Source organism: Haematobia irritans, chromosome 4 (genome assembly GCF_050003625.1).
Source record: "Haematobia irritans isolate KBUSLIRL chromosome 4, ASM5000362v1, whole genome shotgun sequence".
In the NCBI taxonomy this organism is placed as follows: Eukaryota; Metazoa; Arthropoda; class Insecta; order Diptera; family Muscidae; genus Haematobia; species Haematobia irritans.
The window spans coordinates 194,287,694-194,304,417 of NC_134400.1; the positions used below are offsets into that span (position 1 = coordinate 194,287,694).

General features: G+C 30.9%; 1 protein-coding gene across 1 annotated transcript; it reads left to right on the forward strand.

Moving 5' to 3' along the window:
- Window positions 1–5,813, forward strand: LOC142235930 (uncharacterized). The gene is made up of 2 exons (XM_075307179.1): window positions 1–12; window positions 5,124–5,813. The coding sequence occupies exons 1-2, from the start codon at window positions 1–3 to the stop codon at window positions 5,811–5,813; spliced, it is 702 nt and encodes a 233-aa protein (XP_075163294.1).
- Window positions 5,814–16,724: the final 10,911 nt, after the last annotated feature.

The window sequence follows — 16,724 nt, forward strand, 5'->3', positions numbered from 1 at the left end:
ATGTTCAGATTTGTAAGTGATTGCCAAAACTAATAAATATGTATATTAATGTGATATTAAAAAAGAAAATATATTAAAAAAATACAAGTGATAAAAAACAAATGACGGCGCTGACTATTTTACGATCGACATCAGTTCCGTAAAGGAATATTTACATTTTGTGCACACGAACTTGATTCGAAATTACTTAAGTCCTGTTTTTCAAACACAAATCTAAGACTTACAGATACATTTACAGATACCTCACATGCCAGGACATACAATAAAAGATAGCATGTCTAACAGGACACAATTTTCTAAAAAAAAAAAAAAAATGTGACAAATTTTTCTATAGAAATAAAATTTTGACAAAATATTCTATGGAAAATAGTTGAAAATTTTCTATTGAAATAAAATTTTGAGAAATTTTTCTACAGAACAGTTTTGAGAAAATTTTCTATAAAAATGAAAACAATATTATCTATAGAATAAAATTTTAACAATATTTTCTATAGACGCAAAATGTTGATAAAATTTTCCAAAGAACAAAAATTTTGACAAAAATTTCTATAGAAATAAAATTTTGACAAAATTTTCCAAAGAACAAAAATTTTGACAAAATTTCTTATAGAAATAAAATTTTGACAAAATTTTGTATAGAAATAAAATTTTCTGTAGAAATAAAGATTTTCGAAAATTTTCTTTATAGAAATAAAATTTTGACAAAATTTTCGATAGAAATAAAATTTTGACAAAATTTTCGATAGAAATAAAATTTTGACAAAATTTTCGATAGAAATAAAATTTGAAATACATTTTGCAAAGAACAAAAATATTGACAAAATTTTCTATAAAAATAAAATTTTCCGAAAATTTTCTATAGAAATAAATTTTTTCGAGAAATTTGTATAGAAATAAATTTTATTTTATTTAAATTTTCGGAATATTTTCTATAGTAATAAAAAATAAATCTTCTATAAAAATAAATTTCTCGGAAAATTTTCGATGGAAATAAAATATTCGAAAAATTTTCTTTAGACATAAAATATTCGGGAAATTTTCTATAGAATTACAATTTTCGGAAAATCTTCTATAAAAATAACATTTCAACAAAATTTTCTACAAAAATATCAAGATCATTCTTCTATCAAATAAAATACAAAAAATTTTTATAGCAATAAAATTTTCCGAAAATTTTGTATAGAAATAAAATATTTGGAAATTTTTTAATAGAAATAAAATTTTCGAAAATTTTCTATAGAAATAAAATTTTTTTGAAAATTTTCTATAGAAATGCATTTTTCGGAAAATTTATAATATAAATAAAATTTTCAGAAATTAGAATTTTCAGAAAATTTTCTATAGAAATAAAATTTTTCGAAAATTTTCTCTAGAAATACAATTTTAACAAAATTTTCGATAGAAATAAAATTTTGAATAAATTTTGCAAAGAACAAACATATTGACAAAATTTTCTATAGAAATAAAATTTTCTGAAAATTTTCTATAGAAATAAAATTTTTCGAAAAAATTGTATAGGAATAAATTGTATTTTATTTTAATTTTTGGAAATTTTTCTATAGTAGTAAAAAATAAATCTTCTGTAAAAATAAAACTATTCTATAGAAATAAAACTTTGACAAAATTTTCTATAAAAATAAACGTTTCGGAAATTTTTTTATAGAAACAAAATATTCGAAAAATTTTGGGAAAATCTTCTATGGAAATAAAATTTTCGGAAAATTTTTTATAGAAATAAAATTTTCGAAAAATCTTCTATAAAAATAAAATTTTGACAAAATTACCTATAGAAATAAAACTTTCAGAAAATGTTCTATAAAAATAAAATTTTAACAAAGTTTTCTATAGAAATTAAATTTTCCGAAAATTTTCTATAGAAATAACATTTTTACAAAATTTTCTATAGAAATAATTTTTTTCGGAAAATTTCCTATAAACATAAAGTTTTCAGAAACTTTCCTATAGATATACAATTTTCAGAAAATGTTCTATAAAAATAAATTTTTTACAAAATTTTCAATAGAAATAATTTTTTTGGAAATTTTCTAGTATAAATAAAGTTTTCAGAAAATTTCATATAGAAATAAAACTTTCAGAAAATGTTCTATAAAAATAAAATTTTAACAAAGTTTTCTATAGAAATTTAATTTTCCGAAAAATTTCTATGGAAATGAAATTTTCTATCGAAATAAAATTTTCAGTACAAATCAAATGTTCAGAAAATTTTCTATAGAAATAAAATTTTTACAAAATTTTCTATAGAAATAAAAATTTCAGAAAATTTTGTATCGAAATAAAATTTTCAAAAACTTTTCTATAGAAATAAAAATTTCAGAAAATTTTCTGTAGAAATCAAATTATCACAAAATTTTTTATAGAAATCAAATTATCATAAAATTTTCTATAGAAATCAAATTATCATAAAATTTTCTATAGAAATAAAATATTTGGAAATTTTTTAATAGAAATAAAATTTTTCTATAGAAATAAAATTTTTTCGAAAAATTTCTATAGAAATACATTTTTCGGAAAATTTACTATATAAATGAAATTTTCAGAAATTAAAATTTTCAGAAAATTTTCTATAGAAATAAAATTTTTCGAAAATTTTCTCTAGAAATACAATTTTGAAAAAATTTTCGATAGAAATAAAATTTTGAATAAATTTTGCAAAGAACAAAAATATTGACAAAATTTTCTATAGAAATAAAATTTTCCGAAAATTTTCTATAGTAATAAATTTTTCCGAGAAATTTGTATAGAAATAAATTTTATTTTATTTAAATTTTCGGAAATTTTTCTATAGTAATAAAAAATAAATCTTCTATAAAAATAAAATATTCTATAGAAATAAAACTTTGACAAAATTTTCTATCAAAATAAATTTTTCGGAAAATTTTGATAGAAATAAAATATTCGAAAATTTTTCTTTAGACATAAAATATTCAGAAAATTTTCTATAGAATTACAATTTTCGGAAAATCTTCTATAAAAAAAAAATTTAAATAAAATCTTCTACAAAAATATCAACATCATTCTTCTATCAAATAAAATACAAAAATATTTTCTATAGAAATAAAATATTTGGAAATTTTTTAATAAAAATAAAATTTTCGGAAATTTTTCTACAGAAATAAAATTTTCGGAAAATTTTCTATAGAAATAAATTTTTCAGAAAATTTCCTATGGAAATAAAATTTTCGGAAAATTTTCTATAAAAATAAAATTTTCGAAAAATCTTCTATAAAAATAAAATTTTGACAAAATTTTCTATAGAAATAAAATTTTCCGAAAATTTTCTATGGGAATGAAATTTTCTATCGAAATAAAATTTTCAATACAAATCAAATGTTCAGAAGATTTTCTATAGAAATAAAATTTTTACAAAATTTTCTATAGAAATAATTTTTTTCGGAAAATTTCCTATAAAAATAAAGTTTTCAGAAAATTTTCTATAGAAATAAAATTTTCGAAAAATCTTCTATAAAAATAAAATTTTGACAAAATTTCCTATAGAAATAAAACTTTCAGAAAATCTACTATATAAATAAAGTTTTCAGAAAATTTCCTATAGAAATGAAATTTTCAGAAAATGTTCTATAAAAATAAAATTTTGACAAAGTTTTCTATAGAAATAAAATTTTCCGAAATTTTTCTATGGAAATGAAATTTTCTATCGAAATAAAATTTCAATACAAATCAAATGTTCAGAAAATTTTCTGTAGAAATAAAATTTTTACAAAATTTTCTATAGAAATAATTTTTTTCGGAAAATTTCCTATAAAAATAAAGTTTTCAGAAACTTTCCTATAGAAATAAAATTTTTAGAAAATTTCGTATAGAAATAAAATTTTCAGAAAGTGTTCTATAAAATAAAATTTTTACAAAATTTTCTATAGAAATATTTTTTTTTGGAAAATTTCCTATAAAAATAAAGTTTTCAGAAACTTTGCTATTGAAATAAAATTTTCAGAAAATTTCCTATAGAAATAAAATCTTCAGAAAATGTTCTATAAAAATAAAATTTTAACAAAGTTTTCTATAGAAATTAAATTTTTCGAAAATTTTCTATCGAAATAAAATTTTCAATAGAAATAAAATTTTCCGAAAATTTTCTATAGAAATACAATTTTCAGAAATTTTTCTATATAAATAAAGTTTTCCGAAAAATTTCTATAGAAATAAAATTTTCAAAAATTTTTCTACATAAATAAAGTTTCAGAAAATTTTCTGTAGAAATCAAATTATCACAAAATTTTCTATAGAAATCAAATCATCGCAAAATTTTCTATAGAAATCAAATTTTCACAAAATTTTCTATAGAAATAAAAATTTCAGAAAATTGTTTATCGAAATAAAATTTTCAAAAACTTTTCTATAGAAATACAAATTTCAGAATATTTTTTATGGATATAAAATTTTAAGAAATTTTTTATAGAAAAAAAAAATAAATAAAATATCAGAAAATTTTCTATAGAAATCAAATTATCACAAAATTTTCTATAGAAATCAAATTATGGCAAAATTTTCTATAGAAATCAAATTATGGCAAAATTTTCTATAGAAATAAAAATTTCAGAAAATTTTTTATCGAAATAAAATTTGCAAAAATTTTTCTATAGAAATAAAAATTCCAGAAAATTTTTTGTCGAAATAAAGTTTTCAGAAAAGTTTTTATAGAAAAAATATAGAAATAAAAATATTTTGAAAATCTTTTATAAACATAAACTTTTTACTAACTTTTCTATAGAAATAAAATTTTCCGAAAATTGTCCATAGAAATACAGTTTTCCAAAAATTTTCTGCAGAAATAAAATTTTCTATAGAAATAAAATTTTGAGAAAATTTTCATAGAAATAAAATTTTGAGAAAATTTTCCATGGAAATAAAATTTTGAGAAAATTGTCCATAGAAATACCATTTTCCGAACATTTTCTTTAAAAATAAAATTTTCTGTAAAAATAAAATTTCTATAGAATTTAAAAATTATCTTAGGTTAGGTTGGGTTTTGCCATATTTATCTATTATTTTCCAACGTAGTTCTAGCCGATATTGGCTGCTTCTCATTTCGTTAAATTTGAATCTTTTGGTATAATCATATCTTCCTTATCTCTCCATGATAGATTTCCCTATTCGCTTTGTTGGCTGTTGCTGCTGCTTCACCTGGTTATTTGGCTGAAACTCATGTTGTTCAACCTGTCGTAACGAAGGTAGCCCATGCCGTACCTTCAGCTGTATCCCATCAAAGCTTTACTCAAGTTCACAATAGGGCTCATTATGTCACTCCAGTAGTTAAGACTGTGGCTGCTCCGGTAGTACACACCACCTATGCTGCCGCTCCTGTTGTAAAGACAGTTGCCAGCCCTGTTGTTCACGCCACCTATGCTGCCGCCCCTGTTGTTAAGACTGTTGCCAGCCCTGTTGTACACACCCACTATGCTGCCGCCTCTGTTGTTAAGACTGTTGCCAGCCCTGTTGTCCATACATATTCTGCTCCTGTGGTCAAGACAGTAGCTACACCTGTTGTTCACACGTATAGCGCTCCTTCATTCGTTAAAACTGTAGCCGCTCCCGTTGTTCACACTTATACTGCTCCTGTCGTTAAAACTGTTGCTACTCCCGTCGTTCATGCTGCACCTGTTGTTAAGACCGTAGCCACTAACTTGGTTAGTCATGCCGTTACCCATCATTCCAATGTTCAAGTTCATCACAAGACCGCTGTTGTAGCTCCAGTTGTTAAAACTGTTGTCGCATCTGCAGCTGTACCAGTTGTCCATTCTGCTCCTGTCCTAAAATCAGTCTATGTTCACTAAATTATCTGATAATTGAATGATCTATGTTTGTTGAAATATGTATTTGTTTTCTCTTTTTAGAATTGACGAAATAAAATTTAATAAAAAATAAATAAAAATCAAAGTAATTTCATATGCGTATGTAAACAGACTCAGACACACTTGACATCAATATTAGGCCTGTGTCTTTTAGTACTCAATGCAAGATTTCTTTGAGGTATTGTCGCACTTTCAGATAATTTTCTATAAAAATAATATTTTGAAAAAAATTTCTCAAAACTTTTCTATAGAAATAAAATTTTTCAAACCTATTCTATAGAAATAAAATTTTCCAAAATTTTTCTATAGAAATAAAATTTTCCGAAAATTTTCTATAGAAATAAAATTTTCTATAAAAATAAATTTTTGAAAGCAAAACAAATCTATAAAATAAAATTTTGAAAAAATTTTCTATAAAACTAAAATTTTCAGAATTTTTTTACAGAAATAAAATTTAGATAAAATTTTCAAAAAAAAAGTATGCGAACAGACCTAATATTAGGCATGTGTCTTTTAGTACTCGGTGCAAGATTTCTATGAGCTATTCAGAACATTGTCGCACTGGTGTTCTCACCAGAACATCTCATCTGTGCAAACAGTGATGCCAACTCCCGAAGGGCAAAAAACACCAAAAACATATAATAAATTCAAACATACCAGTTCCCATTACAAAAACAACTCCAGCCAGTTAAAATTCAATGAACTAAAGGTTGGTCAAAATTTCAAGGGCCGATGTTGATTTTGAATAAAACACAAACTATTTAGGAAATTATTGTAATTTTATTTTATTATCAATTATGTATGGAACAAAATATAGGCCAAATGGGCGCCGCGACCTCCGTGGCACACCTTCATCCGATGGTCCAAATTTTCGATGACGCTGAGCCATAATGGAGGTTCTATGGCGTTAATGTGCCGAATTATCTCATCCTTTAGCTCTTGAATTGTTGCTGGCTTGTCGACGTACACCTTTTCTTTCAAATAACCCCAAAGAAAAAAGTCCAATCACATGATCTTGACGGCCAATTGACATCGCCATTGCGTGAGATAACACGGCCATTGAATTTGTTGCGCAAACGAGACATTGTTTCGTTAGCTGTGTGGCAAGTGGCACCGTCCTGCTGAAACCACATATCGTCCACATCCATATCTACCAATTCGGGCCATAAAAAGTTCGTTTTCATCTCACGATAGCGAACAGCATTCACAGTAACTGCCTGACCGGCCTCATTTTGTAAAAAATACAGCCCGATGATGTCGCCAGCCCATAAACCGCACCAAACAGTCACTCTTTGTGGGTACATTGGTTTTTCGACAATCACTCTTGGATTCTCATTCGCCCAAATGCGGAAATTCTGTTTATTGACGAATCCACTGAGGTGAAAATGTGCCTCATCACTGAAGATGATTTTCTTCGAAAATTGATCATCCACTCTTGCCATTTCTTGGAACCATTTTGCCCATTGACGACGTCCATGGTTCAAATTGAATAAGTCTGAAATAGAGAAATGTCAAATAAAATTCGGAAAAAAAGCTTGGCGTTTAGGTGTGATTCACACTCAACATCGGTCCTTACAATTTAACCACCCTTTACTAACAGAAAACAAAAAAACTTCCAAAGATGTTTGTCATTGAGCTCAACATGGAATCGGGCAGCACTCAGTGATAAGAGAGACTGAATAGTCTATCAATGGACTGAATAGTCTAAGTGAGCCTGATACATCGGGCTGCCACCTAACCTAACCTAACCTTCCAAAGATGTATTATAGAAGTTTAGGTATTGTTCTGATTTCAAACATTTTTATACCCTTCACCACTACTGTGGTATAGGGTATAATAAGTTTGTTCATTTGTATGTAACGCCAAGAAGGAGTAATCATAGACCAACCTTTTAGTATACGGATCGGCTTAGAATTAAATTCTGAGTCGATTTAGCGATGTCCGTCTGTCTGTCTGTCTGTTGATGTATTTTTGTGTGCAAGGTACAGCTCGCAGTTTTAGTCCGATTGTCCTAAAATTTCGTATAGGGTCCTGTTTCGGCTCAAAGATGATCCCTATTGATTTTGGAAAAAATCGGTTCAGATTTAGATATAGCTGCCATATATATTTTTCACCGATCTGGTCATAATTGGCGTATACATCAACCGATCTTTCTCAAATTCCGTACATCCGAAAATTTTATGAGTCTCGAAAAACTTGCAAAATATCAGCAAAATCGGTTCAGATTTAGATATAGCTCCCATATATAGCTTTCGCCCGATTTACACTCATATGACCACAGAGGCCAATTTTTAACTCCGAATTAGTTGAAATTTTGCACAGGGAGTAGAATTAGCGTTGTAACTATGCGTGCCAAATTTGGTTGAAATCGGTTCAGATTTAGATATATCTCCCATATATACCTTTCGCCCGATTTACACTCATATGACCACAGAGGCCAATTTTTAACTCCGATTTAGTTGAAATTTTGCACAGGGAGTAGAATTAGCATTGTAGCTATGCGTGCCAAATTTGGTTGAAATCGGTTCAGATTTAGATATATCTCCCATATATATGTTTTTCTGATTTCGACAAAAATGGTCAAAATACCAACATTTTCCTTGTAAAATCGCCACTGCTTAGTCGAAAAGTTGTAAAAATAACTCTAATTTTCGTAAACTTCTAATACATATATATCGAGCGATAAATCATAAATAAACTTTTGCGAAGTTTCCTTAAAATTGCTTCAGATTTAAATGTTTCACATATTTTTATACCCTTCACCACTACTGTGGTACAGGGTATAATAAGTTTGTGCATTTGTATGTAACGCCAAGAAGGAGTAATCATAGACCAACCTTTTAGTATACGGATCGGCTTAGAATTAAATTCTGAGTCAATTTAGCGATGTCCGTCTGTCTGTCCGTCTGTCTGTCCGTCTGTCTGTTGATGTATTTTTGTGTGCAAAGTACAGCTCGCAGTTTTAGTCCGATTGTCCTAAAATTTGGTACAGGGTCCTGTTTAGGCTCAAAGACGATCCCTATTGATTTTGGAAAAAATCGGTTCAGATTTAGATATAGCTGCCATATATATTTGTCACCGATCTGGTCATAATTGGCGTGTATATCAACCGATCTTCCTCAAATTCCGTACATCCGAATATTTTATGAGTCTCGAAAAACTTGCAAAATATCAGCAAAATCGGTTCAGATTTAGATATAGCTCCCATATATAGCTTTCGCCCGATTTACACTCATATGACCACAGAGGCCAATTTTTAACTCCGAATTAGTTGAAATTTTGCACAGGGAGTAGAATTAGCGTTGTAACTATGCGTGCCAAATTTGGTTGAAATCGGTTCAGATTTAGATATATCTCCCATATATACCTTTCGCCCGATTTACACTCATATGACCACAGAGGCCAATTTTTAACTCCGATTTAGTTGAAATTTTGCACAGGGAGTAGAATTAGCATTGTAGCTATGCGTGCCAAATTTGGTTGAAATCGGTTCAGATTTAGATATATCTCCCATATATATGTTTTTCTGATTTCGACAAAAATGGTCAAAATACCAACAATTTCCTTGTAAAATCGCCACTGCTTAGTCGAAAAGTTGTAAAAATGACTCTAATTTTCCTAAACTTCTAATACATATATATGGGAGCTACCGTGGTGTAATGGTTAGCATGCCCGCCTTGCATACACAAGGTCGTGGGTTCGATTCCTGCTACGACCGAACACCAAAAAGTTTTTCAGCGGTGGATTATCCCACCTCAGTAATGATGGTGACATTTCTGAGGTTTTCAAAGCTTCTCTAAGGGGTTTCACTGGAATGTGGAACGCCGTTCGGACTCGGCTATAAAAAGGAGGTCCCTTGTCATTGAGCTTAACATGGAATCGGGCAGCACTCAGTGATAAGAGAGAAGTTCACCACTGTGGTATCACAATGGACTGAATAGTCTAAGTGAGCCTGATACATCGGGCTGCCACATAACCTAACCTAACCTAATACATATATATCGAGCGATAAATCATAAATAAACTTTTTCGAAGTTTCCTTAAAATTGCTTCAGATTTAAACGCTTCCCATATTTTTTTTTTACTAACATTGTGTTCCACCCTAGTGCATTAGCCGACTTAAATTTTGAGTCTATAGTTTTTGTAGAAGTCTATCAAATTCTTCCAGATCGAGTGATATTTAAATGTATGTATTTGGGACAAACCTTTATATATAGCCCCAAACACATTTGACGGATGTGATATGGTATCGAAAATTTAGATCTACAAAGTGGTGCAGGGTATAATATAGTCGGCCCCGCCCGACTTTAGACTTTCCTTACTGGTTTTTTACTAACATTGTGTTCCACCCTAGTGCATTAGCCGACTTAAATTTTGGGTCTATAGATTTTGTAGAAGTCTTTCAAATTCTGTCCAGATCGAGTGATATTTGTATGTATTAGGGACAAACCTTTATATATAGCCCCCAACACATTTAACGAATGTGATATGGTATCGAAAATTTAGATCTACAAAGTGGTGCAGGGTATAATATAGTCGGCCCCGCCCGACTTTAGACTTTCCTTACTTGTTTTTTACTAACATTGTGTTCCACCCTAGTGCATTAGCCGACTTAAATTTTGAGTCCATAGATTTTGTAGAAGTCTATCAAATTCTCTCCAGATCGAGTGATATTTAAATGTATGTATTTGGGACAAACCTTTATATATAGTCCCCAACACCTTTGACGGATGTGATATGGTATCGAAAATTTAGATCTACAAAGTGGTGCAGGTTATAATATAGTAGCCCCGCCCCACTTTAGACTTTCCTTACTTGTTATACCCTTCACCACTACTGTGGTACAGGGTATAATAAGTTTGTGCATTTGTATGTAACGCCAAGAAGGAAAAGTCTGAGACCCATCGTTTAGTATACCGATCGTCTTAGAATTAAATTCTGAGTCGATTTAGCGATGTCCGTCTGTCTGTCTGTCTGTCTGTCCGTCTGTCTGTCTGTCTGTTGATGTATTTTTGTGTGCAAAGTACAGCTCGCAGTTTTAGTCCGATTGTCCTAAAATTTGGTATAGGGTCCTGTTTCGGCTCAAAGACGATCCCTATTGATTTTGGAAAAAATCGGTTCAGATTTAGATATAGCTGCCATATATATTTTTCACCGATCTGGTCATAATTGGCGTGTATATCAACCGATCTTCCTCAAATTCCGTACATCCGAATATTTTATGAGTCTCGAAAAACTTGCAAAATATCAGCAAAATCGGTTCAGATTTAGATATATCTCCCATATATAGCTTTCGCCCGATTTACACTCATATGACCACAGAGGCCAATTTTTAACTCCGATTTAGTTGAAATTTTGCACAGGGAGTAGAATTAGCATTGAAACTATGCGTGCCAAATTTGGTTGAAATCGGTTCAGATTTGGATATATGTCCCATATATAGCTTTCGCCCGATTTACACTCATTTGCCCACAGAGGCCAATTTTTTGCTCCGATTTAGTTGAAATTTTGCATAGGGAGTAGAATTAGCGTTGTACCTATGCGTGCCAAATTTGCTTGAAATCGGTTCAGATTTGGATATATCTCCCATATAAAGCTTTCGCCCGATTTACACTCATATGACCACAGAGGCCAATTTTTAACTCCGATTTAGTTGAAATTTTGCACAGGGAGTAGAATTAGCATTGTAGCTATACGTGCCAAATTTGGTTGAAATCTGTTCACATTTAGATATATCTCCCATATATAGCTTTCGCCCGATTTACACTCATATGACCACAGAGGCCAATTTTTTGCTCCGATTTAGTTGAAATTTTGCACAGGGAGTAGAATTAGCATTGTTGCTATGCGTGTCAAATTTGGTTGAAATCGGTGCAGATTTAGATATATCTCCCATATATAGCTTTCGCCCGATTTACACTCATATGGCCACAGAGGCCAATTTTTAACTCCGATTTAGTTGAAATTTTGCACAGAGAGTAGAATTAGCATTGTTGCTATGCGTGCCAAATTTGGTTGAAATCGGTTCAGATTTAGATATATCTCCCATATATAGCTTTCGCCCGATTTACACTCATATGACCACAGAGGCCAATTTTTTGCTCCGATTTAGTTGAAATTTTGCACAGGGAGTAGAATTAGCATTGTTGCTATGCGTGTCAAATTTGGTTGAAATCGGTGCAGATTTAGATATATCTCCCATATATAGCTTTCGCCCGATTTACACTCATATGGCCACAGAGGCCAATTTTTAACTCCGATTTAGTTGAAATTTTGCACAGAGAGTAGAATTAGCATTGTTGCTATGCGTGCCAAATTTGGTTGAAATCGGTTCAGATTTAGATATAGCTCCCATATATATGTTTTTCTGATTTCGACAAAAATGGTCAAAATACCAACAATTTCCTTGTAAAATCGCCACTGCTTAGTCGCAAAGTTGTAAAAATGACTCTAATTTTCCTAAACTTCTAATACATATATATCGCGCGATAAATCATAAATAAACTTTTGCAAAGTTTCCTTAAAATTGCTTCAGATTTAAATGTTTCCCATATTTTTTACTAACATTGTGTTCCACCCTAGTGCATTAACCGGCTTAAATTTTGAGTCTATAGATTTTGTAGAAGTCTATCAAATTCTGTCCAGATCGAGTGATTTTTAAATGTATGTATTTGGGACAAACCTTTATATATATTTTGACGGATGTGATATGGTATCGAAAATTTAGATCTACAAAGTGGTGCAGGGTATAAGATAGTCGGCCCCGCCCGACTTTAGGCTTTACTTAGTTGTTTTTAAATTAGGTCTTCTCTAACCTAAAAATCATTTAATATCCACTTCATTTAAAACCATTCCTTGATATTTAATAGTAAGATGACTAACCCGGTGTCTCAGCAATGGAAAATTTTCTTTGCATATTTTTAGGCGGAACGCTTGTCCACTGACGGCATATATCCAGATAACGAGACAGTTATCACAAATCTAGTATTGGATTTTTTGTTAAGACACAAATCATATTCGTAATTCTAACGTCATAAATATGTGTAATTGAAAAGTGGAAGAGTATGGCGAAAAAGTGGCACAAAAGTATTACAGCTTGTAAAATATGGCAAATTTGCCACTGAATTGGCACAACGGGAGGCTACAAAAGATTCGGCCTGACCGAACTTTCGACAATATATATTTGTTTACAACAATGTTTTTAGTTAACATATGTACCGCCTAAAGGTTAGGTTAGGTATGGTGGCAACCCGATATTAGGTTAGGTTAGGTGGCAGCCCGATGTATCAGGCTCACTTAGACTAGTCAATGCATTGTGATACCACATTGATGAACTTCTCTCTTAAATCGATATTCCACGTTCACTTAAATTATTCAGTCCATTGTGATACCACAGTGTTAAGCTAAATGACAAGCGACCTCCTTTTTATAGCCGAATCCGAACGGCGTTTCACATGGCAGTGCAGCCACTTAGAGAAGTTTTGAAACACTCAGATATGTCACCAGCATTACTGACGTGGGATAATCCAACGCTGAAAAACTTGTCCGTGTTTGGTCGAAACTGGTTTTGAACCCACGACCCTGTGTATGCAAGGCAATCACTGCACCATGGTGGCTCTCTTGTGCCCAGCAAACAAATTTGGAAGTACTTCGAAAGGCACAACTTTAAAAGCACTTCCAAAAATGTCCTTCCAGAGATGTTTTCTATTTTAACTACTCAGGAAGTTCTTTTAATTCAATTTTTTATAACTCGTTTTTTTCATACTTTTAAAGGGCAATTTTAAAATTTTTTGATTCAAATATGTTAAAAACAGAGTAATTATTAATAAAATTGAATAAATTATTTAAATTTTGCCGAAAAAATTTCTAAATTCATTCTAGAAAAATTGCGAAATTTTGAAAATATTATAGGTCAAGGGTTTATTTGTCAAAATACCACAAAATGTTCTAATTCACATCCAAAACACTGAATTCGGATCACACCTAAAGAAGTGATGCAAATTCAGTGCAACGGCTGTTGAAATGGTGGACATCCGTCCTATGACAAGCCCATGTTAAATTCATCGCTTCTGCGCCAATTTTGCACCACTTCCGGATCCAAAAAGAACATTTTGACTACTTTTTTTTGGCGACGCTTTTTTTGCTGGGTATGCAAAGGAAATCGTCTAATAAACCAAGAATTGTTTTCCAGAAAATGGACATAAAGTTATTCTAAGTTTTAAAGTTATTTCTGGGTAAAATATTAAACTGCGTTCAATTGTTACTTTCCCTACATGAAAGTTTGTCATTTTTTTGTGCGAAAGATTCACCACCTCAGTTATTTTAAAAACTGTTTCTTTAATTCAAAAATTCTTTATTAAAGATTAAAATTCTTTATATTAAAACAAGTAAGTAAAGTCTAAAGTCGGGCGGAGCCGACTATATTATACCCTTCACCACACCCAGAGAAGGAATATGATCACCTCAAACATGTTTTAATAGCAAAATGTTATTTTTGGGTGGTGACCATGTATCATGGTTTTCACAACCATATTATTTTCTCGGAAATCATGTATCTGATTTCGGCAAGCAGGTTATATTTGACGAGAAAATAACATTTTAGTGACAAACATGTAATATGGTCACCCTACAAAAATAACATTTTGCTCTTGAAACACGCTTGAGGTGATCATATTCCTTCTCTGCGTGCACTATGTAGACAAAATTTGTGTTACCATCTCAACTACTTCAAATTTGCTGGGAGCTATATAAAGGTTTGCATTTCCAGATACAAATACTTTTAATGGAGACAATTTTTTGTACTTTTGCAAAAACTCTAAATCTGAACCGATTTCAACCAAATTTGGCACACTTACCGATACTATTAAACGTACTCCATGTGACAAATGTAAAGCAATTCAGGGCAATACTCTGGCTTTTGAGGCCATATAAGTCAAAATCGGACGAAAGATATATATGGGAGCTATATCTCAGAATTTAATTCTAAGACGATCGGTATACTAAACGATGGGTCTCAGACGTTTCCTTCTTGGCGTTACATACAAATGCACAAACTTATTATACCCTGTACCACAGTAGTGGTGAAGGGTATAAGTATGGGAAATATGAAGCGAGAGAAGGTTTAATGCAATTATACAAAAGAGCATTTATGATTTACCAGGCGATACTTATGTATGCGAGATATAGGACAATTTTAGTACTATTTACAATTTTTGCTACTTAGCAGTGGCGATTTTACAAGGCTATTGGTTAGATTTTGCCAAGATATATGGTCAAGTGTTGGTTGTGGTATATTATTTGGTCACGTCAGGCGACTTGGAGCCTTATTTAAAACTCAACCGTTATGTGGAAAGTCTGGCATTACAGTGTGTAGGATATGACTAAGATATGGGGAAATCATCACAGAATTTTGTGTAAAGTTTGGGAATTTGGCCATATTTGTATAAACCGGAAGAACGAATATATGGAGGCTTTATCTAATTCTGAACCAAATTAGATCAAACTTGACACACTTAAATATCATATTAAATATATTCTCCGTGGAAACTATGCAGTCAATTGGAGGAAAATCCCATTGAAATAAAATATGAAATAGTCTAACATATTTTCCAAACTCTGGTGTACACATATATGGGAGCTATATATAATCTGAACCGATTTCGACTAAATTTGACATGCATAGTTAGAATAATAATTCTGCTATCTCTGCAAAATTCACATAAATGGGAGTACAACTCTGGCCCCCGTGGTCATCTAAGTGTAAATCGGGCGAAAGATATATATGGGAGCTATATCTAAATCTGAACCGATTTCAACAAATTTTGGTACACTTACCGATACTATTAAACGTACTCCTTCTGCAAAATTTGAACCAAATCACCGCAAAACTCTGGCTTTTGAGGCCATATAAGTTCAAATCGGACGAAAAATATATATGGGAGCTATATCAAAATCTAAACCGATTTCAACCGAATTTGGTCCACTTACCGATACTGTTAAACGTACTCCTTGTGCAAAATTTGAACTAAATCACGGCAAAACTCTGGCTTCTGAGGCCATATAAGAGCAAATCGGACGAAAGATATATATGGGAGCTATATCTAAATCTGAATCGATTTCAATCAAATTTACCAAGCATAGGTAGAATGCCAATTCTACTCTTTATGCAAAATTTCACGTAAATCGGTAGTAAACTGTGGCCTCTGTGGTCATATGAGTCTAAATCGGACGAAGATATATATGGGAGCTATATCTAAATCTGAACCGATTTCAATCAACTTTACCAAACATTGGTAGAATGTCAATTCTACTCTTTATGCAAAATTTCACGTAAATCGGTAGTAAACTTTGGCCTCTGTGGTCATATAAGTCTAAATCGGACGAAAGATATATATGGGAGCTATATCTAAATCTGAACCGATTTAGCTGATATTTTGCAAGTTTTTCGAGACTTATAAAACATTCGGATGTACTGAATTTGAAGAACATCGGTTGATAAATACGCCAATTATGACCAGATCGGGGATAAATATATATGGCAGCTATATCTAAATCCGATTTTTTTCCAAAATCAATAGCGATTGTCTTTGTCCCAAAAAACGACCCCATGCCAAATTTGAGGACGATCGGACTTAAACTGCGACCTGTACTTTGCGCACAAAAATACATGAACAGACAGACAGCGAGACAGACAGACAGACAGCGAGACAGACAGACGGACATCGCTAAATCGAATCAGAATTTAATTCTAAGACGATCGGTATACTAAACGATGGGTCTCAGACTTTTCCTTCTTGGCGTTACATACAAATGCACAAACTTATTATACCCTGTACCACAGTAGTGGTGAAGGGTATAAAAAGATTGTCCTAATTCAAAGTCATACGATTTTAA